The sequence below is a fragment of the Muscardinus avellanarius genome, assembly GCF_963383645.1.
Source record: "Muscardinus avellanarius genome assembly, chromosome: 3".
Classification (NCBI taxonomy): Eukaryota; Metazoa; Chordata; class Mammalia; order Rodentia; family Gliridae; genus Muscardinus; species Muscardinus avellanarius.
In genome coordinates, this window is record NC_137788.1 from 128,235,357 (window position 1) to 128,260,958 (window position 25,602).

A 25,602-nucleotide genomic window follows, 5' to 3' on the forward strand; every position below is an offset into this window, starting at 1 on the left:
GAACTATCCTTGCATTGACCTTAGATTTCTTAATAGGCCAGGTACTTCTTTATCGGTGGCTGTCTACTTAGGAATTTGGCTTATATCAGATTCAGCTGCTAATTTACTAAGCTTAATTATCTGGAAGGACCCAATTCACTTTCCTCCAAAATATTACTCCTTTCCCCAAAGTGCAATGAATGGTTGAAGAGAAAGTCATGATTCTTTCATAAGACATCTCCTGTGTCCTTATATTTCTTAAACTTCATATTTTCCCCCTAAGAGATTGTTTTCATTGCTTTTGAATACAAACAGATTCCTGTTGTTTGTTTCTTTTATTTGTATAGAATAGTGGACTTCATTGTGGCCTGCTTTTGCATAAATAAAAACATAATTTGAGAGGTTCAAAGCCAGCTTCAGCAACTTAGGAAGACCCTGTTTCAAAATGAAAAAGGACTGCGTATAGCTCATGCCGGAGCCAGCCGGCAAAAGTACAGGTTCCGAAGAGAGGAGTGAAGATAAGAAGAATTCAATTCTAAGAATTTGATTAAAAAATATTTAATTCTATCATGGAAGGATTTCCAGTACACTCCCAGGTCGATATCTCTATTGACCGAACCCGAGTTTATCACTCTTGTCCTATTTATACAGCTCCAGGTCAATCAATCCCTCACGCCATCACCACCTGTGCGCATTAACGGTCAGGTCAGTCAATCCCACCTGAGCTTCTCTCAGACCTTGAACTGTCCATGACCCCAAACCTATCGACTCTGGGCAAAGGACAGTCAGAAGTATTCTTTTAGGGGAAAACCTTAATGGGTCCCCACAAGCTCAGAAGTAGAATGTCCCTGGATTCAGTCCCCAGTACTAGAAAGCCAAAACAAAGTACTCTTCTACCCTTCCTCCCTCCCCGGCTCCCTTCCTCTATCTTCTGGTTTCCCTTCTAATTTCATGGCAGCCCTTTTTTTGTGTCTTTTCAATCTCACTTCAATCTCATGTGTAAGAGAAAGTATATGATACTTGTTTGAGCCCAATTTACTTTGCTCAAAATTATGGTCTCCAGTTCTATCATTTTCTTACAAATTACATAATTTTTATGGATGACTAAAATTTTATTGTATGTATACACCATATATTCTGTATCCATCTGTTAATAGACACCTCTAGTGACTCTATAACTTGGCTGTTATAAATTGTGCCACAATAAACATGGATATGCATGTGTCTCTAAAATATGCTGAATTTAATTCTTTGAGGAAAATACCAAGGAGTAGGATATCGGAATCATAGAATCTGTTTAGCTTTCTTAGGAACCCCCATACTGATATCTATAATCGTTGTACCAGTTTACATCCCTATCAATAGTGTATAAATGTTCCTTTTCAACAGCAGTATTTATCGAGTGTGTGTGTGTGTGTGTGTGTGTGTGTGTGTGTGTGTGTGTGTGATTGAACCCACAGGCCATGTACCTCTGAGCTATACCTCTAGTCCCATTTTATTTTTGGGGGGGTAGGGGGAGAGAGACAGAGTCTCCCTAGGTTGCTGAGAGTTGAGAGTCTTGCCACATAGTTAAGACTGCCTTCAAACCTGCAGTCCTACTATCTTAGCCTCCCAAGTACTGGGATTACAGGCCTGTGCCACCATACCCAGCTTGTTATTTATATTCTTGATGTGCTTGCCTTTCTAACCAGAGTGAAGTGGAATCTAGGTGTAATTTTGCATTTCTCTGATGGCTACAGATGTTGAACATTTTTTCATATAATTGTTGGCCATTTGTACTTCTGTTTGTGAGAAGTATCTGTTCAGTTCATTTGCCCAATTATCGATTGGGTTACCTGGATTTTTAACATTGAGTTTCTCTTTAGCTGTGCTAGGCAGGCAGATTCAGGCTCAAGGTGACTTGGTGTTTGGGTTTGTGTAAGGTCACTGGGTAAGGACCAACACAGTAAGGTGATCCTCCGCCTCCTTGAGGTATGCGTAGCCCCTGGCATACTGATGTGTAGTTTCTCTACCTCCCTCTCCCCGCACCCCGCTCGCGCGCTCGTCTGCTCTCTCTCTCTCTCTCTCTCTCTCTCTCTCTCTCTCTCTCTCTCTCTCTCTCTCTCCTTTCTGAGTCTTGAGATCCTATCTCAGAACTTTTCTTTGGTTCTCAGTGTATTGCATATTCTCAGAGTTAACAAAGATTTATTTTATACAGGCTACATAATAGTGGTCTTGTTGAAAAGTTTGACAGAAGCCTTGTCACAGCAACTATAGCTCTAGCACCATGCTCTTTTTCTAGCTTTTCTTTTGGGGGAACAAAATTAATAGGAAGTACAAGATCTCTTCCAGTGATTCTCATGGCATCCTTTAGAGCAATCAAGATTCTACATGACTGAATCCTGGTTCCCATCTGAAAAGATGGATTCATATCAAGTAAAGGAATACTATGACCAAAATTAAGCCATATTTATAACTTACGTTTATTTTAACAGTTTGTGACATTAAAGCTGTTTTAACTGAACTTTTTAAGATGTCTGTAACCGTAACTTTGTGAGTCATATTGGAAGCGAATCCTAAAAGTTGGCAGCAGACAGTGTGATGAGCACGCCAGTAATCCCAGCACTCGGGAGACTGCCAGCCAGAGGATGGCAGGTTCTCAGCCAGCCTCAGCAACTTAGCAAGGTCCTTTGCAACTTAGCGAGATCTTACTTCAAAATAAAAAATAAGTAAGTAAAAAGAGGGATGGAGGTATAGCTCAGAGGTAGAATACCCATACCCTTCCTCTCTCTCTCTCTCTCTCTCTCTCTCTCTCTCTCTCTCTCTCTCTCTCAAACAGGTGGCAGTCATCTCCCAAAGACTTGTCAACATTAAGCACCACAGACTTTACTTATTTACTTGTCAACATTAAGCACCACAGACTTTACTTATTTCTAGGGAGCATCACAGATCTGTGAAAGACTAAAGCAAACTGTTTCTTTAAGACCACTTGTTTGCTGTTCATTTAAAAATCAGTTTACTTGGGTTTCAGATCTTCCTGCATTATATATAGCCTTTGCTCTGTGTAAATTGTACAGGCTGAACACTCTTTCCAGTATATCTCCTCATAAAATATCTCATTGTAAAGACTCTATGGGTGCCCTTTGCATTTAGAATCAAAAGTGCTTTTTATTATCTGATGAATTAATAAAGACTTCTGACCACATTTCCTCGGGGAGGGGGGGCCTTGACATGTTTGCTCAAAATAAAAGTGGCTCCTATATTTGGAAAAGCTTTTCTAAATCAAATAAACTGCTTTCAGGATTAAAAGCAGAGAAGCAAATTAAATGTAACAGTGGTTATTCTTTAGTTCAAACAGAGGGGCGGCAAATCTAGCGGCACAGGACTCTCCGCTCTGCAGGCAGATGGCTTTTCACTGGGTTGAAGCATAGCTGATCTTTAATGTCTCAGGTCTCCTCCCAGCTTTGGTCAGATCATCCTGTAACTAATGTATTGACGTGGTTGTCTTTCCATGTTCCATAGTCATTTAATCCCCGTCCACAAGGCTACAGACGCTCAGAATGACTCATGTCCAAGGCATTCCTCAGCGTGTGAGCTGTTGGTGTTGGGGCCAGCTATTTGTGTGTGCATGTCCAACATTGCCCTCTGGAGGCACAGATGTGGCTGACTTCCTGATGATAACTTGGGTCCTCTTGCACACTAGAAAGTCAGAAGATAAATTTTCATACTACAGGGAGGCACAATGACTCGGAGGCCCTGAATTACAACCTGCCTACAGCACACAATGTTTGCAGCATCTGGATACTTTTTCAGCTTCTCCTGACCCACCACACCAGTCACATTCTAGCAATGTGGCCAAGGCTAGGTGTTGGATAGGAGTGTAGATGTTGATCAGTGGTTAAAATAAAATGCTCCCCTCAAATTAGCCTATTTTCTATTTTTTTTTTTCTGTACTGGGAGTGGAACCCAGGGGCATTCTACACCCGAGTTACACCCCCCAGCCCTATTTTTTATTCTTTATTTTGAAACAGGGTCTCATTGAGTTGCAAAGGGCCTTGCTAAGTAGCTGAGACTGTCTGCGAAACACATCCTCCTGTCTCAGCCTCCCAAATGCTGGGATTACAAGCATGCACCACCAACCCTGGCTTGCCTATTTTCTATTTAAAACTGTATTATACAATGAATGCAGGAATAGGCTATCTTATTAGGATTGATGCAAGTCCCTTATCCTTAATTATGGGAGTAAGTTGACATTTCAAAAAAATAAGTGAGCCAAGCGTGGTAGTGCACGTTTGTAATCCCAACATTCGGGAGGCTGAGATGGGAGGATCCTGGTTCTTGGACAGCTTCAGCTACTTAGTGAGGCCCTCCACAAACTTAGTGAGACCCTGTTTCAAAATAAAGAATAAAAAATAGGGCAGGGAGTTTAGCTCCGAGGTCAGATGCCCCTGGGTTCCATCCCCAGACACACACACACACACACACACACACACACACACACACTCACATACACACACACAGTGAAAAGAAATTTTTTCAGTGCTGAAATTAAAGATCAAATGGAATTGCAATAAAATGTTTGAGTGCCACATTATTTTTCTAGGCTGTGAAGGGTGATTATAAAAAGAAATAATGAGCAGTCTTTGGTTGTTTCCTTAGGATGTTTTAATGAATCTGGCCAAAGCCGTTGCCAACGCTGCTGCCATGTTGGTGCTCAAGGCGAAGAATGTCGCCCAAGTGGCCGAGGACACGGTCCTGCAGAACAGGGTGATTGCTGCCGCCACGCAGTGCGCGCTCTCCACCTCCCAGCTTGTGGCCTGTGCCAAGGTGAGCCAACACCGGCCCTTCCCTCAGTGTCAGAGCTCCTCTCTGCCCAAGTCATTGATGGGAAGGAGGGGCCTTTGTTACAGCAGGCTGCGGCTCCGTGCTCGCCCCAGGTGTCTTTTAGCTGACATGAGAGGGGTTTAGCCTAAGCTGCCAAATTCTGCTGTTGTCATTTGTTTAGCTCCTTGGGCAGTTGGTCCTTCTCTCTAATCCACTTCTATATGCAAATTGCTTTCTCCTTTGGACTGCTTGGCCCATCTTATCTACAGCGTGCAGATGAGGCTTTCGTTGTGTGATACAGAATTAGGAATGGGGAGCCCTTTCCATCGTGCAGTATCCATGTGAGGTTGTGAATTGTCCCAGGATGTGCGCACTCCTTAAATCTCCACAGCAGTCCTGCAAATTAAGCACCAAGGGACTTGAGTCTCGAGGTGTTACTAAGGAGCTCATGGCCGTAGGACTAGCAGGTGGCAGAACCAGGATGTAACTTGGTCCATCTGATCCCGACTGCCTTTCCATCCCACCACATTTCTTCTTCTCAGAGGGTAGGGTGTTTGCATTTCCGGACATGGAAACATCTCATGCTGTGTATAGCTGTGATCCCGCTGAGCTTTCTATCCTGGGGTAAGATTCATAGCATCAGTTTGAGGCATCCTCAGTGGTCTCTCTCCTGCTAGCCACGACCACCCTGCTAGGATCCACAAATAACTGAAAAATGCCCTCTGGTCTTGAAAGCACCCTAAGGCACAGTTCCAAGTGCCTCTGGGAAAAGAAGTACAATTCTTTTAGGCGGTCATCTTGTTTCATGCCAAGGAGACTCACTCCAGAGGATCAGGGTATTATTGGTAATAGCAGAAATTTTCCTCCATGGAAGTAGTCAGTAGTAGGGCTTGTCATGTATATGATTGATGAGGATTTAAACTAGCAAGACATCTAAAGTCACAAAAATAAAGCATAATTGCAAAGTGTGGGAGCCACCACAATGAACTCTTTGTGTCCTTGGTCCTCTGAGGCCCAGAGCTAAAGGAACTCAAGGGAAATGCTGGGCCCCCTGGGGACCAGGCCCCGTCTGCAGCCTCAAACCCCACTCTGTCGTGCTGCAGGTCGTGAGCCCCACCATCAGCTCCCCCGTGTGTCAGGAGCAGCTGATCGAGGCGGGGAAGCTCGTGGACCGCTCGGTGGAGAACTGCGTGGTAGCCTGCCAGGCGGCCACAGGTGACAGCGAGCTGCTGAAGCAAGTTAGTGCGGCAGCCAGCGTGGTGAGCCAGGCGCTGCATGATCTGCTACAGCACGTGTGGCAGTTCGCCAGCCGGGGCGAGCCCATCGGCCGCTACGACCAGGCCACCGACACCATCATGTGTGTCACCGAGAGCATCTTCAGCTCCATGGGCGACGCGGGTGAGGCGCCTGGCTGTGGGGGGTGCGCGGACTTGGGGTTCTCTCATGGTGATGATCAAACGCAGGGAAGGTAACGGCCTCCAGGGTGAAGGGGGAGGCCAAGTTTTCAGCCTCGGTCTGAGGCTCAGGAAGAGGTCCAGGACTTCCAATGTGCTGGTCCACAGCCAGTTACAGACTTGTGCAGATTTTTTTTTTTTTTTTTCGGTACCAGGGATGGAACCCAGGGGCATTCTACCTCTAAGCCACACCCCAGCCCTATTTTTTTCGTCTTTTTCTTTTTGAAACAGGGTCTCTTTGAGTTGCGAGGGGTCTCGCTAAGTAGCTGAGGCTGTCTGCAAAGCGTGATCCTTTGGTCTCTAACTCCCAAATGCTGGGATTACAAGCGTGTGCCACCACGCCCAGCTTTACATTCATAAAATAGTTGCAGAGATATTGTAGAGTTTCTGTGTACTTTTCCATGTCCCCCATTTCTAATATCTTCCCTAATCCATGGCCTATTTGCCAAAATGAGGAGATAAGGATTGGCACATTACTCCTAACTGAAGTGTAGGCAGTGTTTGGATTCTATCAATTTTTTTCAGATCATAGTTTTCTCACTGATGTCCTTCTATTGTCCCAGGATCCCATGTCCCAGAATCCATGATTCCACACTTAATTTAGCACATTTTAAAACAATTTTATAATACTAAAAGGTATTTATAAAAATATTTTTCTTCCCCTTAATGTTAGTGCTTCAGCTTCTTCTCAAACAACCTTTGGATGAGAAATCCTCCTTTACATAGTTTTATTCTTAATGGTGATTTTTATACCCCTCCCATTTCCAAAAGGAAGTTGACATCAATTTCAGTAAAATCACAAGCACAGTAATACCAAACACATGGTAATAAAGGATCCAAACCAGTGTTGGGAAGAAAAACTTAACTGAGAGGATGTTGACAGGAAACGCTGGGCCAAGGCACATCTTAGCAGTTGAGCATTAAATTGGGGTCTGCGCTTGTTAGGCAGGACCAAGTGGCACAAATAAAGTACATTGCAGGATATCTATCACGAATCTAGTGATGGGTAGTGTGCAAATCCAACCTTTGAAAACAATGTTTCCCTATGCACATTCCTCAAGAGTTTAATATAGGGGCTTTTGTGTAAGTGGTTCTCAAAGGAAGGTAAACAATATTTTCCAGGAAGTATTTACTAAAAGTAAATCCATGTAATTTTGTCTCCTGCCGAGTCTTTTTATAACGCCCTCCTTTTGATTGCTCTTGTCACATTTACCCCTCATAGGTAAAGGTTGAACGTGGATGTGTTTGGGGAGTACTGCCCTGGCAGCTACAGGGAATATTTTTGGTTCTGGCTTAATTCAGGCGTGCTGCTTAGGAGTAGAGCGTGAAGGTTCAGTTCCCTCCATTCTGCTTATATCCACTTTGGAAGTCAGACCAACAGCCCATATCCTCTGTCCCATCCTGCAGGTGAGATGGTGCGCCAGGCCCGGGTCCTGGCCCAGGCCACCTCTGATCTGGTCAATGCCATGAGGTCGGATGCAGAGGCTGAAATCGATATGGAAAATTCAAAGAAGCTTCTGGCAGCAGCAAAGCTCTTGGCCGACTCCACTGCTCGCATGGTGGAAGCCGCGAAGGTATTACATTGGGTCTGTGGGCTGGATGAGTGCATGGTGTTAAGTGTTAGGATTTGGAAGCTACCTTCAAGACGAAGCCTGGTCAGATTTCTGTGTGTTTCTGCTGGTTGACAACCTGTGTGGTTTCGTAACGTTTAACCTGGTTCAGGTGGCAAAGGAGGTTGTTGAATGTGCAAAGAAACTCTCCAGGGGACAGGTGCAGACCCAGCCACTGACGGCAGAGTGCCCTGCTCAGGGAGGGCTCTTTCTCCGTGCACTCAGCACCCCAGCTGTATTGCAAGTGGCAGGAATTGAAATGGAATGTTCAGCAGGGAATCCGCCTCCGGCTCTTCTTCAGCAGCCTCAGTGTCGCCTCGCCCTCCACTTGCCTCAGCTGAATCCCTGTCAAGATTCTGCACCGTGGGAAGCTTCCCGCTTCACTGTGCTTCAGATCCCAGGAGCAATTTTATCTTTTTTTTTATGCAAGAATTTCAGAATATTTTATTGCCTTAGTCTTTTGTGCTGTTATGAACAAATACTTGAGATCAGGTAATTTAAAGGAAGAGATGTTTATTTTCTCACAGTTGGGGAAGCTGAAAAGTCCAAGATGAAGGTTACTGAATTTGGTCTAGTGAGGGCTGCTTTCGGCTTCCAAGCAAGGCAGAGTAGCATCTAGCCAAAGGCTGCGTATAGTCTTATTCAGGTCTTAATCCCATTGAGAGCCCTCATGGCCAATGGCCTCTTACAGACCCCACCTTGTAGCACTCTCACATAGGCAACATGGAATTTTGGAGGGAACACATCATTTAAACCAAGCAGTTAATCTGCCTAATGCCATCTCACAGAGGACAGTTAGTAAAGTATGGTGGCTCCAATATGGGCTACTTGAGCTGAACTTCTGGTTCCATGCTTTAGTAGTTATATGACCTTCAGTATATTATTGATTTTTGTGCCTTAGTTTTCTTAACTCTAAAAATGAGAATATTAAGAGTATTTTCTTTTTTTTTCTTAATTTTTTGTGCTCTTTTGGTGCACGACAGTCTCACATCATAATGTCAATCTTGTTGACAATGACGTACGCGCATGTGCTCTTGGTGCCCCCCCATTTTCCTTCCTCCCAATACAGAGTACCCAGATTGACATTAGTATATATTCACATGTATACACATACTCTCTGGTAGTATTTCTATTAATGAACCTCAGTCTTCCTCCACCCCTACCCTTATATCTCCTCCCTGGATCCCCTGAGGTTTCGCCTCATCATCCAGAGTCTCTCTTATATTCCAGTTACGCCCTATCCTGCACATATTAAAGAAAACATGTGACCCTTCACTCTCTGTGCTTGGCTAATTTCACTTAACATAATGTTCTCCAGGTCCTTCTATTTTCTTACAAATGATGTAATTTTATTTATCTTTTATTGCTGGGTAAAATCCCATTGTGTGTATTTCCCATAATTTTGTAATGCATTCATCTGTTGATTGACACCTAGTTGGTTCCATAGTTTGGCTATTGTGAATTATGCGGCTATGAACATGGGTATGCATACATTACTATAGTTCTCTGGTTTCAATCCCTTTGAAAAGACCCAGTAGTGATATTGCTGGATCATATGGTGGATCCATTCTCAGTTTTCTAGGGACTCTCCATTACTGATCTCCATAGTGGCTGGACTAGTTTGCAATCCCACCAACAATGTCGAAGAGTGCCTATTTCCCCATAGCCTCACCAACACTTATTGTTATTTGACATCTTTATGATTGCCATTCTGACTGGGGTTAGTTGGAATCTCAGTGTAGTTTTGATTTGCATTGCCCTGATTGCTAATGATGTTGAACATTTTTTCATGTATCTCTTGGCCATTTGTATCTTCTCTTTTGTGAAATGTCTATTCAATTCATTTGACCTTTCCTTGATTGGGTTATTTGTTTTGCTAGAATAAAGTTTTTTAAGTTCTTTATATATTCTAGATATTAGATCCCAAAGAGATCGTTGGTAAAGATCTCCCATTCTGTAGGCTTTCTCTTTTGACTCTTGATGATTTCCTTTGATGAGCAGAAACTTTTTAGTTTGATGCCATCCCACTTATTAATTCTTGTTTTAATTTCCTGAGCTTTGGGGATCTTGTTGAGGAATTTTCTACCTGTGAATATATGTTGGAGTGTTGATCCTATGCCCTCCTCTAATAGCTTCATAGATTCTGGTCTAATTTCCAGGTCTTTGATCCATCTTGAGTTGATCTATGTGCAGGGTGAGAGGTAAGGATTTAGTTCCATTTTTCTACTCAGTAGCAATTTTAAATGCTATATAGATTAAGTATCCCTTATCCAAAATGTGTGGGACTACAAGGATTTCAGATTTCAGAAGTGTTGGTTTGTTTTGATTTGGGAATATTTACAGAGTTCTCTCGTCTGAAAACCCGAGATCTAACTTTTGAGCATCATGTTGACAAAACGATTTTGATTTGGGAGCATTTTTGATGCCCTACCTTTATGTGGGTTTGAGGTAAAAGTTAGCATTGTGCCTTTTGATGGCTGTGTTATAGCATGCTGCTTCTAAAAGCCAGTGTTTCTTAACCAGGAGTTTCTCTCACAACCCTCCCCCCTCCCATGAGGTATTAAAATGCACATGTTCAGTTCTACCCCCAAAGATCCTGACCCATAAGATCACTGGTAAAACCATGTGTGCCTGCGAACGGATATCCTGATACATACCTCTAGGTGAGAGCTGTTTTAACTGGAAAAGGCCATAAATCTCAACACATTTTTTTGGAATTAATAGAAAATATGGAAAAGTATAGAAAAGAAAAGGAAAATCATCTTCAACTTCCTGCCCCCCAAATAATATGTTAATGCATCTGTACACACAGAAGAATCATTGCAGGGCTTCATATCTTATCTGCTCTTCCTGACTCCATTGGAGCTGCAGCGTATCTCATCTAAGTTTGTGAATTCATTTAAAATGTACCCCGACAGGCAGCAAGCCTACATAGGATCTTTCTTGTCTGGATTTGCCATTCTACCACCCAGGGGACTGGGAGCCCATGGAGCTAGCTCGAGGGAAGGAGAGGCTTGGGGAAGGCAGGGTCTGAACTTCCTTTTCTGTCTCTGATCCCTGTTGGATTGTGCTTGTAACTACCACTTTTAGCCACAAATATAAATTAGGCTTTTGTGTAGTGGTTAAACCTTATGTTTTAATTATTTGTTTTTCTTTTTTCCCTGAGTCTCTGCATAGTTATTTCAAACTACCTCATTCTCTCAAGAAATTTGCTAGAATGGGACAAAACAGGGAAAATCTAGTCAATCCCTTATTTCATGTATGAGAAAATTAAGACTCAATATTTAGGCAATTTTTATATTATCAGGATGGAGCCTAGATTCATGTGCACATTTCTTACTTGATGTGACTGCTCACCAGGCCAGCTCTCTGAGTTTACCATAAAACTTGTGTCTTCTAAGTATATGTGGCTTTTGGTAATTTATTTCAGATGAGACAATGCCCTGTGGTTTTGTAAATTCCTTTTTACTTTTAGATAAAAGTTGTCACTTTCTCTTTGTAGCAATATTTTAATATGACAAATTTGTAGAACGCTAAAGGACGTTTGATGAATAAACTTCCAAAAGATATATTTGATGTACAGGAAAAAACATGCATCATAATCACTAAGAATTCGGGCCAAGATTGGTTCCCCACATTCGATACACATTGGTCATAAAAGATATTGCAGAAAAAGGTGCAAAGTGTTCTCATAAATCTGAAGTGTTGAAATGTTTGTTTAGAGCTACCCAGAGCACAAAGCGAAGGCGTATGTGCTACCTGAGCCATCAAGTGGCTTAAAAAATACCCAACGACCAGCAAAACTTCTGAAAGAATAAAAAAAGCCCAAACAGTCTTTTTACACATGAAATGCAGAAATGACTGCTAGAAACTCAAAATCAAGACTACTGTGTGAGCAAAGTTAGATGAATAGAAGAACTCTTTTCAAGAGGATCACTAAAGCAATTCTCCCACAGATGTTAAAAGCATCATCTCCAGTATGAGATTGCTATAACTTTCATAAGTAGCCAAAAGATATAGGTTATTATAAATTGGAACACTTAACAACTTGGGAAACTTAGACATTAAAAAATTTGATTTTCAGTAAATCTGTGGCTTCTTCCTCCTGTCTCTCCTGATGGGCAAGCAAATATTATCATCCTAACATAGCCTTGGAAAGAAACCTATTGCTCTGTATATGTGAAACACTGGTCACAAATCTCCAGGCCTCATGAGAAAAGTCTTGATGGCTGCATTTATTGTGAGTGGGAAAGGAAGGCTAAGTGTGCTTTACATCTCTTTACATGTCTTTACATTACCTTCAGTGCTTCCCCTAAATCTAATAAAATCCACATAGATTATGAGGACAGGTTCAATTAAAGCAAGCTGTTAAAGGGGAGAGGTACATGGTAATGGACTCTGCAGGCCTTGCCCCCTTGTGCCAGCTAAGGCTGCCGGTTTCTCTCGTTCAGTACCGTTGGGTACCAGCTCCGCTTTGTGACATTCTCCAGCTCAGGCTCTAAGAATGTGATTCCGAGCATGGCCTCCAACAACCTTTACTTACCATCTTTTGGAACACATTCCTCTGTGATCTTTCTCCTCCCCACTGTTTTCCTTAATAGTTTGGGCCCACTGATGATAATGAAACCATCCCCACACGAGTAAAAATAGAAGACAGCTTAGTTTTAGTAGAGAAAATAATTAAGACACAAGAAGACTCCACTTCAGTATACAAAAGCAATTAAGGTCACAGATGCATGAAAAAAATTACAAGAGAAAGCAATATATATATACAAGACAAAGCCCTCCTGAGTGGGCTGGGAGGTCCTGTCAGCCATCCCTCTGGAGTCCTGGTCAGAGCAGACTGCACCTGGGCAGGAGTCCCCTCGCCCTGAGACCTCAGAGGGCGCCTTCGCTGTCCTTTTGGGGACACTGCTACCTGAACTTTGTGTGAACCAACCGAGGCAAGGCTGGTACCGGCCCAAGGTGGCAGCAGCCAAGGGTCTGGTTACAATTTTCCTCTTAGTGTCTTTGGCTTTTATAAAGCTTGGTAAACAGGTTGATATATTAAGTACTTAAAAAAAGGTAGTATACCAAAGCAGCAAAATTAAGTAATCAGTATGCCACCTGGTAGCAAAGGGCACAACTTCCCCGTCCCTAAAATCAAGCTGAAAAGTTAAAAGTTTAAGGGAAGAGGAAATGGGGGCTTGCATCTGTACGCACTGTGCCCCCACCCCGCCTTTCCCTCCGTGCGCACCCACATGGTGGTTGCTGTTTGGGGTGGGGGGGGGTTACTGGGGATTGAACCCAGAGGCATTATATCTCCAAGTGTTTTGAAACAGTGTCTTGCTAAGTTGCTGAGAGTTTTGCTACTGTCTGAGGCTATTCTCAAACCTGTGATCCCCTGTCTCAGCCTCCCAAGTACTGGGATTGCAGGTGTGTGCCACCACATCTGCTGCCTACATGTTTTTTCTGGAATTGTCTTTCACATTTAACTGTGCCACAGAATGTTTTGGTCATAACATGAAGATGTGTCATTACTGTGCCTTTCGTGACAATTAAAATCCTCCTTGAGAGAGATGGGAAGAGGAGAGATTTATCTGAACTCTGTTTTTCTTTATTTAACTAAGTTATTAAAATGACGCACAAGTGTATCTATATATGGAGTATGGTGTGATATTTCAGTACAGGTATATAATATGTAATGACCAGATCAGAGTAAGAGACATTTCCATCACTTTAATCATTTATCATTTCTTTGTTCTAGGAACTGCCAAAATCTTCTCTACAGCTATTCTTAAATATATAATTAGTTGTCAACCATAATTACCTGCCTGTGCAAAAAAAAAAAACATTAGAAGTAATTCATCCTATCAGCTGCACCCCTATATCTGTTAGCACCCCTCTTTCTCCCTCCCTAGCCTATAATAACCACCAGTCTATTCTCTGTTTCTAGAAGATCAACCTTTTCATAGTTGTCACGAGAGTATTTCAACTCAGTAAAAAGAATTTGTGTGTGTGTGGGGGGGGGAGTTTGGGCATGGAACCCAGGGCATTCAACTTCTGAGCTACATCCTTCTGCCCTATTTTTTTTTTAATTCTTTATCTTAAAACAGGGTCTCACTGAGTTGCAGAGGGCCTCACTAAGTAGCTGAGACTGTCCTCAAACCACGATCCTCTGGTCTCAGCCTCCCAAATGCTGGAATTACAAGCGTGCGCCATCACCCCAGCTAAAAGGATTCTTAAAAAATAAAAAGTAAATGATTCTGGCACCCTGTGCATCCTGCTGAAAGAAAATCACTCCTCCCACTTCTTCTTTTTTTTTTTTTTTTTTTTTTTTGGTGGTACTGGGGTTCCTGGAAGCCCTTCTACCTCCGGGATACACTCCCATGGGCTACACTCCCAGACCTATTTTTTACTTTTTTTTTTTGTGGAAACAGGGTCTCTTAAGCCAGTGCGGCTGGCTTCGAACCTACACGATCTTCCTGGCTCTACCTCCCAAGCGCAGGGATTACAAGCGTGTGCCACCACGCCTGGCCGCATACTTCTTATATCATACACAAAAAGTATCTCCAGGCCAGAGTAAAATGTATCTATTTTTATTTAAATTTATTTTTAGCTCATACATAAAAACTGTACATTTTCATCGGGCAACGTATACTATCTTATGCCTTTTATACTATGGGTTTCTGACTCCAGGGTCATTTGTATGGGCAACCAAGGCTATGATCTCTAGAGTTTAATTATTACTCCTGAACACTGTTGATCTGTGCATGTTTGAAACGTCCCCTGGTAAGCATTCCTGGTTGTGAGAGGAAACATCTTTATCATAAAGTCACTGTTTGCAGCCTTGGCTTTCTCTTCCAAATACTTTCTATTATGAGGAAAAAGTCAAATTAAAGGCATGCATTCAATGACTGAGGCATACTGCTTGCTAGACCACGTGAAATTTTTATTTTGACATTCCCAGGGAGCTGCAGCTAACCCAGAGAATGAAGACCAGCAGCAGAGGCTGAGAGAAGCTGCAGAAGGTCTCCGAGTAGCAACCAATGCTGCCGCCCAGAATGCGATTAAGAAAAAAATCGTCAACCGGCTGGAGGTCAGGAGAGAAGCTGGCTTTCTGGGATGCCTGTCTTACAGTGCGAAGAGTTATTTGAAAAAATAGTTGAATCAACAAAATGATGTCCAAATAAGAAATCTAAATCAAGGCTAACAATCTTGTGGGATAGCTTAGGTACTCTAAAGGCACTGAGACAATTTTGAAAAATGGTTGTAGTTCACAGCTTCCAAAAGCTAAAATCCTTTCTAACATTCAGAAGTAGAATGCACTCTTTTTTCCGGCAGAACTAGGCTTTCTTTTCCTGCACACATCAGGAAGGACCATTTACTGAAAATGTTTGTATTTTGTTGGAGGCAATGGCTTTTTTTTTTTTTTTTTTCAGAGTTTTCTATAGAAAACACAGATTCCGAAAGACCGGTGGTAGGGAACAGGTTTAGTTGAGAGGGGTATGGGAGGGAAATGAAAAGAAATATTTTTGTCATTTTTCAGAGTATTCTTTTTTTGGGGGGGGTAGTACTGGGGTTCCTGGAAGCCCTTCTACCTCCGGGCTACATTCCCAGATCTATTTTTATATTTTTTTATTTGGAAATAGGGTCTCTTAAGCCAGCGCGGCTGGCTTTGAACCAGGGCGATCCTCCTATCTCCGCCTCTCAAGTGCAGGGATTACAAGCGTGCGCCACCACGCCCAGAATTTTTCAGAGTATTCTGACAAAAGAGTTGAAATTGTAACTGGCACAATGTATATAGCAGAAACATTTAATTTCTTTCAAGAGTGCAAACAAGAGACCTTTATGATAAAAGGTGGGGGTTGGAGGCTGAGGTCCTGCCCCCTGAGGAATCTCTTCATATCCAGCCTGCTGTGATCTAGAAGATTAGCCTTGTTAAGCTTAAAGAAGAGGCGGTGAGAGCAATTTAGTACACTGGGGACACATGTTTCTTTTTCTTTCTTTCTTTTTGCAGTACTGGGGATTAAACCCAGAGGTACTCTACCACTGAGCTACATCCCAGCCCTTTTTAAACATTGTTCTACTTTGAGACAGGATCTCACTAAATTGCTTGGGCTGGCCTTGGACCCTCCTCTCAGCCTCCTGAGCAGGTGGGATTACAGGAGTGTAACACTGTGCCTACCAGGGAGCACGTGTTCCTGAGCTAGGAGCCTCCTGGTGTTCTGAGAGCAAACTCGTGAGCACCTGCATCTGTGCTGGACCCTGCAAGCAGCCTGTGCTCTGAGGGAAGAATCTTTTACCCTGAGCGCCTGGACTGGGTAGCGCTGCTTACTACTGCCATCATGGTCTTGAAATTGCTCTTGTTCCTTTTCTTTCTTTCTTTCCTTTATTTCACTAGAGACTTAACCAGGGGCATTCTACCTCCCAGCTATACCCTCAGCCTTTTTAAAATTTTTTTTATTTTGAAGCAGGGTCTCACTAAATTGCTGAGGCTGATTTCAAACCTGCAGTTCTCCTGTCTCAGCCTCCCAAGTACTGGGATTACAGGCGGGCGCCACCACGCCCACTATCCTTATCGCAGGAGTGCAAACCCAGGCCTGATATCAGGGGCGCCTGGTTAGATTCTTAGTGGCTTTTTAAAGGAGGACTCTGTCCATGGGGCTCCCTTAGAACAGCAAAGCCCTGTCCATCCTGAGCAGGGCTGGGGCAGAGGTGACAGATTTGGACATGCATGTTTGCCTATGTAAACCCAAACTCACCTCTCTCTCTCTCCTCTGCAGATTGCAGCTAAGCAGGCTGCAGCCGCAGCTACGCAGACCATCGCGGCCTCACAGAATGCAGCTATTTCCAACAAGAACCCCGCCGCCCAGCAGCAGCTGGTCCAGAGCTGCAAGGTGAGGCTCCGGGGCTGGTCCACTATAGACGGTCGTGATAGCATTAGAACGCTGAGCACCCTGCTAACTGAGTTAAGACAGGTCTTCCCGGGCCCTAATCTAATTTGTTCTGGCTCCATGTTCCAGGTATACCCACGTCTGGTTTTTGTCCATTAAGCAAATAGCCAGTGTTTGGAGGGAGGGTATGGACAATACCCCCCCCCCCCAGTATTTTACTTCCTTTGTCCACGTTCTTTTTGAGAGACTTAAATCAAAGAGAATCAATGAGGAGGCCATTTTAGTGCTCTGAAATAGTAATGAAGCATTGGATTTCTGGAAGCCCCGCCCACCCCCCAGAGAAGGCCTTCATGTTCAGTCTGGGCTCACTGGAGTGGAGCTGGTTTCCTGCTTTCTGCTAAAGCACCTTGAGGATTTATTTCATTCCATTGAAGCTGCATGATGCTGCTTTCGTGCTTTCCTTTGTCTGTTTGTCTCTGTCTCCTGGCACCTGGGCCTGGCTGCTGTGTCCAGGCCAGCTGCTCCCCAGGTGCCTTTGTGGCCTACTCTTCAGGCTCAGGAAGTTAACTCTCCCAGGACGTGTCAAAATGGTGCCAGGTGTCAAATCCACTGGTAGAGCCACTGCGCATGTGTGGGGCGATGTCTGGTTGGAGATTCCCGATGGCCTTAGGTTAGGAGAGTTAACTGCTTTCTGTCTCCTTAAAATCTCCCCTGTAAAATAATGAGTCACACATGAGGGGTGTTGCTGCCTCTACTTTGGACATGGCTTTCCTTCTTCAGAACTGCCTGGAGTCCTCTATTCCTGGCCCCAGAGGCCCCTACTGAGGACTGAAAGCTCCAGGAGGAAGAGCCTCAGCCATGCACCAGGGCCCTGGGCACTCTGCTCGGACTGTGCGGAAGGAGAGGGGCTTGTGGAGGCAAGGCCTGCTGTGGGCTGTCCTCTCCTGCTCTGGCCTCCATTTGGCTCCAGCAGGGCTGGGAAAATGGCCTTTCCTCCTCTCAGGGAGCACAGTACTGCTCACGGTGCTCTCTCTCTTTTGCAGAGGGATGAAGATGCTAGACCCGTGAGCATCCCTGCAATTACTAGAACCAACAGTCCTGGAAAGGGCCTGGGGAAATTTCCACAGAAATATGTCTTTAACCCTTGCTGCTGCTGGTTCTTAGAAAAGATGTGTCATCGCCGGGTGTGGTGGCGCACGCTTGTAATCCCCGTGCTTGGGAGGCAGAGACAGGAGGATTGTGCAGGTTCAAAGCCAGCCACGCGCGCTGGCTTAGGAGACCCTGTTTCCAAATAAAAATGTTAAAATAGGTCTGGGAGTGTAGCCCGGAGGTAGAAGGGCTTCCAGGAACCCCAGTACCACCAAAAAAAAAAAAAAAAAAAAAGAAAAGATGTGTCATCAGGCCAGGATGCTCTGTGTACCAGCACCAGCAATGATGGTCTGTGGGGCTGGGGCCTCAGTTGCCTGGGTCATCAGAGGGGAGTGGCACAGAGAGGAAATGTGGAAGACTCCACTCCTGAGGCACCTCAGGAGATGGTTACCATGTTGTGGTGCTGCTTTGCCGAATCCTTTACCCTGGGCTTTGGCTTTTCCATTTTGAGAACAAAAGTGCAGCTTAGAGCAAGAGGAGCCATGACCCCATGAGAGCTGGGATGCAGAATGCAGGCCTGCAAAGTAAGAGGCCAGAGGGCTTTCATATGCCGGCAGCTGAGTATTTCTCAGTTTTCTGCTCATGGGATCATAAAACTTTAGTTTATCCACCTGTGCATTGTATATGTTTTTTAATTCTCACCGTGCAATCTTATTGGTTGGACTAGTGTGAGTTGAAACTGGGGAAATTAGTGCTTCACTATGGAGAATTGTCTTCCACCAAACACTCTGAGACCCTCGGGACCACAGTTGGTCTGGGAGAGAGAAGAGGACTCAGAGGATGAGAATTAGCATTGGCCAGGAGCCAACAGGCTAGCGGTGCTGTGTGGATCCAAGTCCTAGAACTGGTTCCCCTAGGAGCAGACAGCACATCCAGGAGACAACTCACTTGGGTCTTTTTCCCTCTCTGGCTGTGCTCAGTCTCTTACCTTCTTGCTTCCCATAGGCAGTGGCTGACCACATCCCTCAGCTGGTCCAGGGGGTGAGAGGGAGTCAAGCCCAAGCAGAAGACCTCAGTGCCCAGCTGGCTCTCATCGTCTCCAGCCAGAACTTCCTCCAGGTAACACAGAAGGAGTCGCCTCGGTCTTAACCCAGGGGCTGCCTGTCATCCTTAAGGAGAGGAAAGAGTGGATCCTACAGCCTTAACTACATCTCTGCATAAGAGCCTTGCAGGCCTCTCTGTGCATCTGGGTTAGAAGAGGCAGGTTTCTCTCCGCAAAGAGAAATGCTAATAGGCAGGGGAGGCGCCCTGGGGAGACAGTGTGTGATCCATTTGCCTTCGGAGTATTTTATTTATTCCTCCTTGAAGAGAACAAGTTGGGATGAACAGCCCAGGACCTCACATTGCTTTAGGTTTCTAGAACACCTAATGCTGTCATCACGGACTGGAAAAACACAGGAAGCGAGTACAGTCTTCTCCAAAATGGGAGCGTTCCTGTGGCATTTCAATAGCTGGCCAGGATTGTCAGCCCTGTGCGGGGTACACGGGCTCGATGCATTTTAAGAAGAATGGAATGAGTACTTGAGGCTGTGGAGAGAGGCCTCTTTTACATGCTTCTTGTATTCAGACCTCACGGCTGCACCAGCGCGTGCTCTGGACTTGTATCTCAGTCAGCTGGTATGATGAGACAGGTCCACTCCTCTTCTCTGTTTAGTTCAACCCATGCTTGAAGGACCAGTGACATCCATTGTGGTGATTTTTCAAGTGCTGTGCCACCAAGAAACAGAGCTAAAACATGAGTGTTTTGATCTATTTCCTCATGTTTAACTATGCACACGGATGCATACATGCATGTATGTATGTGTATAATATGTATATATACATATATGAATATTTATATATATTCTTTCAAATTGGGATTTACTGCAAAGAACCTTTGGGCTCATTTCATGTAACATATAAAGATTTTTTTTGATCAAGTTTCTATCATATGGCTATACTCTGTGCTTATTCTCCCAGCACTGGACATACAGGTTTTTCATTTTATGCCATCATAAACAACTTATAACGTGATCATATTCTTTGCCCAGATCTGTATACTCTCTTGAGCTACTTCCTTAGGGTAAATTGCTAGAGACAGGGTTGCAAGCAGCTTATTTTACCTTTGGAACATGGAGACTTATGACTTGGAAAGAGTGTTTCCCTTTCTGTGAGAGAAGCCAGGGCCAGTGCATGGAGTCCCCACCTGGCAGGACTAAAGGCGTTGTGGTAGAGCAAGGTAGATGTGCTCTTCCTGCCCCTCTGTCTCTGACCTTGTTTTTCTTGTGTCTTTTGTTCTTTTAACTCTGCTATTATAGATACTTAGATATTTATGAAAAAGAGGCAAGTTTAAAATACATAGAACTGACAGGTCAAAAAGTTTATACATCTTAAACTTGCTCAATACATTTTGCAAAATTTCCCTTCTAAGAGGTTGGACAAATCTAAATTTACAACTATCAATAGATAGAGCATACTTTTTTATACATCTTTTATAAGATGCAGAGTTTAGCACTTAAGCATGTTTGTGCCAGCTTTCTCTGTAAAATTCTTTTTGATTTTGTGTTCCCTTGATTTTCACATTGCTAAGCATTTTTCATACACTTTAGTTTTGTTGTTGTTGTTGTTGTTGTTGTTGTTGTTGTTGTTGTTGTTTGGTGCTGGGGTGAACCCAGGGGCTTTCTACCTCCAGGATATACCCCAGACCTATTTTTATATTTTATTTGGAAACAGGGTCTCACTAAGTTGCTGAGAGCCTCAGTAAGCTGCTGAGGCTGGCTTTGAACTTGCAATACTCCTGTGTCTGCCTCCCAAGTACTGGGATTATAAGCATGCACCACCACACCCAACCTAAATGCTTGCAAAATGTGAGGTTGCTTTATTGGTTTGTTCTGAGTTCATTTTTCAAAATAGTCCATTGTATATATTTGAAACCTAGAAAAAGAGCTATATCAAGAAACCTGTTTGATTAGGAGCTCTTGGTTTTTTTATATTTTTTTTATTTTTTATTGATGCATTATATTCACACATCATATTGAGGTAAAAAAAAAAACTTGTGTGGACATACATGTACACATCATCCATTTAGCCCCTACCCAATTCCCACCCCATTCCCTCCTCATCCCTCCTTCTCTTGCTTGGCTTAGTGGTTGACTTTGATATGTTTAAGTACTTTTGTGTTTTAGATAATTTCCTTCTTCCTCCTTCCCATCCCTTCATTTAGGTTGTCTTGTTTGCTCCTCTGTAGGATTTCCTTTTTCATCTAGAGTTCCTCCTATGACCCATTTCTCCTTAACTTTCACATATTAGGGAAAACATCCTATTTCTTATTTTTTGTGACTAATCTTGCTTAGCATAATGTCCTCCAGTTCCATCCATTTCCCTGAAAATGATGTAATTGAGTTTTTTTTAATGGCTGAGTAAAGTTCCATTGTGTACATATCCCACAGTTTTGTAATCCATTCATCTGTTGATGGACATCTTGGCTGGTTCCATAGTTAGGCTCTGGTGAATTGTGCAGCTATGAACATAGATACACATGCATTAGTTTGGTAGTTTGGTTTCCTTTCTTTTGGATAGATACCCAGAAGTGGTATTGCTGGATCGAATGATAGATTTGTTCCCATTCTTCTGAGGATTCTCCATACTGTTTTCCAAAGTGGTTGCACTAATTTGCAATCCCACTAACAATGTTTTAGAGTTCCCACTTCTCCACATCCTCACCAGCATTTGTTGTTTGTGTTTTGAATGATTGCCATTCTAGTTGGAGTTAGGTGAAATCTCAGAGTAGTTTTGATTTGCATCTCTCTGGTTGCCAAGGACATTGAGCATTTTTTCATGCATTTATTGGCCATTTGAATTTCTTCTTTTGTGAAGTGTCTATTTACTTCACTTGCTCATTTTTTGATTGGATGATTTATTTATTTAGTGTTGAGTTTCTTGAGTTCTATGTATATTCTAGATATTAGTCCTCTATCTGAGGAATAGGTGGCAAAAATCTTCTCCCATTCTGTTGGCTCTCAGTTGAGGTTCTTGACAGTTTCCTTTGCTGAACAGAAGCTCTTCAGTTCCATGCAATTCCATGTATGGATTCACCTTTTAATTTGTTGTGCCTTTGGGGTCTTGTTTCAAATGACAATTTCAAGTAACTGTTAGTTTTGCTTCTTTTAACCCACATCCCATGACACAGACTTCTTTTTTATAACATTTTAGAATGTACTGCCCTAGGGTATCTGATTTGGGGGTGCAGTTTCAGGGCCAGGTTTGGGAACTGGCGACTGGGATCTGTTCCTCTTTTTAGGGTGCGGTGAGTTCTGACGGCTGTGATGGCATTGCTGGGGACTTCTCTGCCTCTTGCCACCCCAGATACCATCTCACTTTCTCTTCCTTTCTCCACAGCCTGGAAGCAAGATGGTCTCCTCTGCCAAGGCCGCAGTGCCCACAGTGAGTGACCAGGCTGCAGCCATGCAGCTGAGCCAGTGTGCCAAGAACCTGGCCACCAGTTTGGCCGAGCTGCGCACCGCCTCACAGAAGGCAAGTGGGGCTGGCCCTGTCCAAGCAGTTAGCTCCTCAGGAATGGGGCCTCGCTACGTTGCTGAGGCTGGCTTCTAACCTGTGATCCTGCTGTCTCAGCCTCCCAACTACTAGAAATTTTACTTTGAAAATCATCTTTATCTATCTGTTTTGCCCTGAAAAGTTTTCATATCTTACGTGGAAGCATTCACCTTAAGGGTCTTAGTGGAACAGAATTTGGGGCTAAATAAATCTCAGTCTCTGAAACTTATTAATTGCCAAAGGACTTTTGTGTTGCTCTGATGTGGTATCAGCATGAAGTTCTAGAATGAATTCATTTTTATTTATTGTAACAATGCCTTTATAGAAATAAGCAGACTCAAATTTGTTAAGGGAAAAAAGTGGGAGCTGATTTGAATGCTTAATGTGAGCAGTGTAATGCATTGCCAGAGAAAAGCATTCAGTCCTAGACTGTATCCAGCAAAGAAGTATGTTCAGCTCTGTTCTCAGAGACATCCTGGAACCACTGCATTGGAATCACCCAGGACTACTCGATAAAATGCAGAATCCCGGGCCTTGTCTCTGAGCAGCCAAATCAGAATCTTGGGCCCTAGAATCAGAACATCTGCCTTTTAGTAAGTTTTCCCAGGAAATTTTATGACTCCCACATCTAACAGCTGCTCTGAACAGTGAGCTCCAAAGGGGAAGGGAGGCAGGACTCAGGCCTGTCTTCTAGGTGTAGGAATACACTGGGGTGCTTGCAAAATTTTTTATGTAATATAAGGTTTAAGTTTGCAGACTGTGGAATAAGACATCTTGCACTCCAATTCTGACCCTGTCCTTGACTCGATTAGCATTTCTGTGGACAAGTTAGCGTTTCTGTGCCTCAGTTCCCTCCCCTAATAATACTGGCCAATAGAAATCGATTAATTAAAACGTACTGCTGCTATTGTTAACTAAAAAAGCAGGGAAATTATGATTTACCTGTGTTTACTGTCCTGATCATGATTATATGTGTATATAATAATGAGTGTGTTAGGGGTGTGCATCACAATATTGGGCAACCAATGTTCTAAATGATCAAGAGAATGAAATTGTTTCCTTAAATAACTGAAAGGAAACAAACCCTTATGATCTTCATTGTGGAATGATAACTATTCATCATCTAGAAATGTGTAGAGATTGTGTTTGATACAGATTTGCCCCATCGTCCTGGGTTGGTTGCTCATTCACTGAATACTTACTCAGACTCTGTGTGAGCACATACGGTACCAGGTGCCCTCTCTCGACAACCCCGGACAATGACTGAAGGGTCCCAGAGTCTGAAGATGAAATCGCTTCAAGGAGTCATACATGATTGATTATTTAGGGAAGTTAACACCAAGGTCCTGACTGAGGCTGGTTTTACTCTCTGGAGAGTTCCATGCTACCTCTGCTTCCTACTACTGGATTCAGAGAATCCCTGAGTATATCCAGGAAAGCATTCTATGTGTTGCAAAGTACTGGGGACACTTTTGCAAGCTGACTGTGCACATCCTCTGCCCTCTGTTGGCAGGCCCATGAAGCCTGTGGTCCTATGGAAATCGACTCTGCTCTGAACACGGTGCAGACACTTAAGAAAGAGCTGCAGGATGCCAAGATGGCGGCCGCGGAGAGTCAGCTGAAGCCACTTCCGGGGGAAACGGTGAGCCGTGGGAACCAGCGGGTGTGGCTGCCTCTTGTTATCATGTGGAGACCTTGTTAGAAGAGTTAGTGTCCCTAAATTTCAAGCACTTTGAACACCGTACCCTAGACTAGCCACATTTCTCTAGAAATCCCTCTAGATAGGATCATCCAGTAGAAGTCTCAAATGATTGTCCTGTGTGTGTTTCCTGGGGTCTGGCTGAGAATAAACAGGCATCTGCTAGTATTTACCTCACTTTCTGGTCTGAGATAAATGGTAGTGCTTGGAGCCAGTGTTGTAATGCTGTGGCCTTTTATTGAAGAGTGTCTTGTGCAGCTAATGAGACTAGATCTGAAGCCAGGAGCTCGGGCTCCTAGAACCTGCTGTATCATCAACTAGCTATGGTTGGTGCCCCCTCTGCGTCTGGGGTGCCCATGAGTTGGGTGGCAGTGAGTCTATAATGGCAAACAAAAATGATGACCACCAGTCCTTTTTTTTTTTTTCTATATTGGAGATTGAACCTATGCAAGCTATACCCCAGCCTTACGTTTTATTCTTTATTTTGAAACAGGGTCTCACTAAGTTGCAGAGGGACTCCCTAAGTAGCCGAGGCTGGCCAAAAACCTGCGATCCTTTTGGCTAGCTTCCCAAGTACTGGAATTGCAAGCATGCACCACCATCCCTGACTCACCAATCATGTTTTAGAAAACAATCACCTTTACTTAATCCAAGGCCCTGGGAAGTACATCAGCAAAACACTTTAATTCAATAAAGCTTCAACTGTAAATGGAATGATGGTGCCACAGATCAAATTTGATCATATCATGATACCGCCCAATTCTTGCAACATGGTTTTATTGGCTAAAATTTTATCAGTCCTCATGACTTACCCTCCCACATTTGTTTGAACATTGTAAATTATAATGCCACCATTTATTAAGTACCTTTTAGGCACTACCCATACATAGTCTAGTTTATCCTGATAGTAACCCGAATGAACAAATTTTATCAAATCCATTTCCACCTGAGAAAACAAAGGCATAAAGATTCTCACTCTTCTGCCCAATGTTATCTGTCAGTGGCAGAACCAAGGTTTGAATCCAGATCTGCAGGACTCCACAACTCATGTGGGGAGCTCAATCCCAGTGCCTTGTGCGTGCTGGGCACATGCCTTGCCCCAGCCTACACCCCCAGCCCTGAGAGCCTCTACTCTTAGTTACTGGTGCTCTTAAACTGAAGACTTTTAGAATGTAAAGGACTTCAGGAACATTTAATATGCCAAGACCAATGCCTGGTATTAGGAAGCACTCAGAAAATACTGTTAAATCAAGTTACATCTAATTAGAAAGACAAATAAACATAGGTTTAGAGAGGCTGTCAATTAAAGTCACCCAGCTAATGAGAGCAGTAGAATTGGCTCTTGGGCCAGAAGCTTTGGAAATTGTTCCACTTTCTCTCTACAAACTCGTATTCTGGGAACTCCAAGAGAGGCTGACATAGTATGAATTTTACCTTTCCATCAAAGAATGGGTCAGGTAGGCTGCAAGAGACATCATATAATTTTTAAAGAATGTGTT

General features: G+C 43.5%; 1 protein-coding gene across 4 annotated transcripts in view; it reads left to right on the forward strand.

Moving 5' to 3' along the window:
- The window catches only part of TLN2 (talin 2), a gene marked incomplete at its 5' end in the record, with an annotated part of 195,398 nt that overhangs the window by 58,667 nt on the left and 111,129 nt on the right, over window positions 1-25,602 (forward strand). For all 4 annotated transcript variants that reach the window (XM_080692222.1, XM_080692223.1, XM_080692224.1 and 1 more), the window contains 8 exons: window positions 4,618-4,785; window positions 5,886-6,180; window positions 7,644-7,810; window positions 14,796-14,924; window positions 16,612-16,725; window positions 18,817-18,930; window positions 22,249-22,383; window positions 23,918-24,046. In XM_080692222.1, coding sequence (XP_080548348.1) covers window positions 4,618-4,785; window positions 5,886-6,180; window positions 7,644-7,810; window positions 14,796-14,924; window positions 16,612-16,725; window positions 18,817-18,930; window positions 22,249-22,383; window positions 23,918-24,046 — 1,251 coding nt within the window. The remainder of the gene's footprint in view (window positions 1-4,617; window positions 4,786-5,885; window positions 6,181-7,643; window positions 7,811-14,795; window positions 14,925-16,611; window positions 16,726-18,816; window positions 18,931-22,248; window positions 22,384-23,917; window positions 24,047-25,602) is intronic.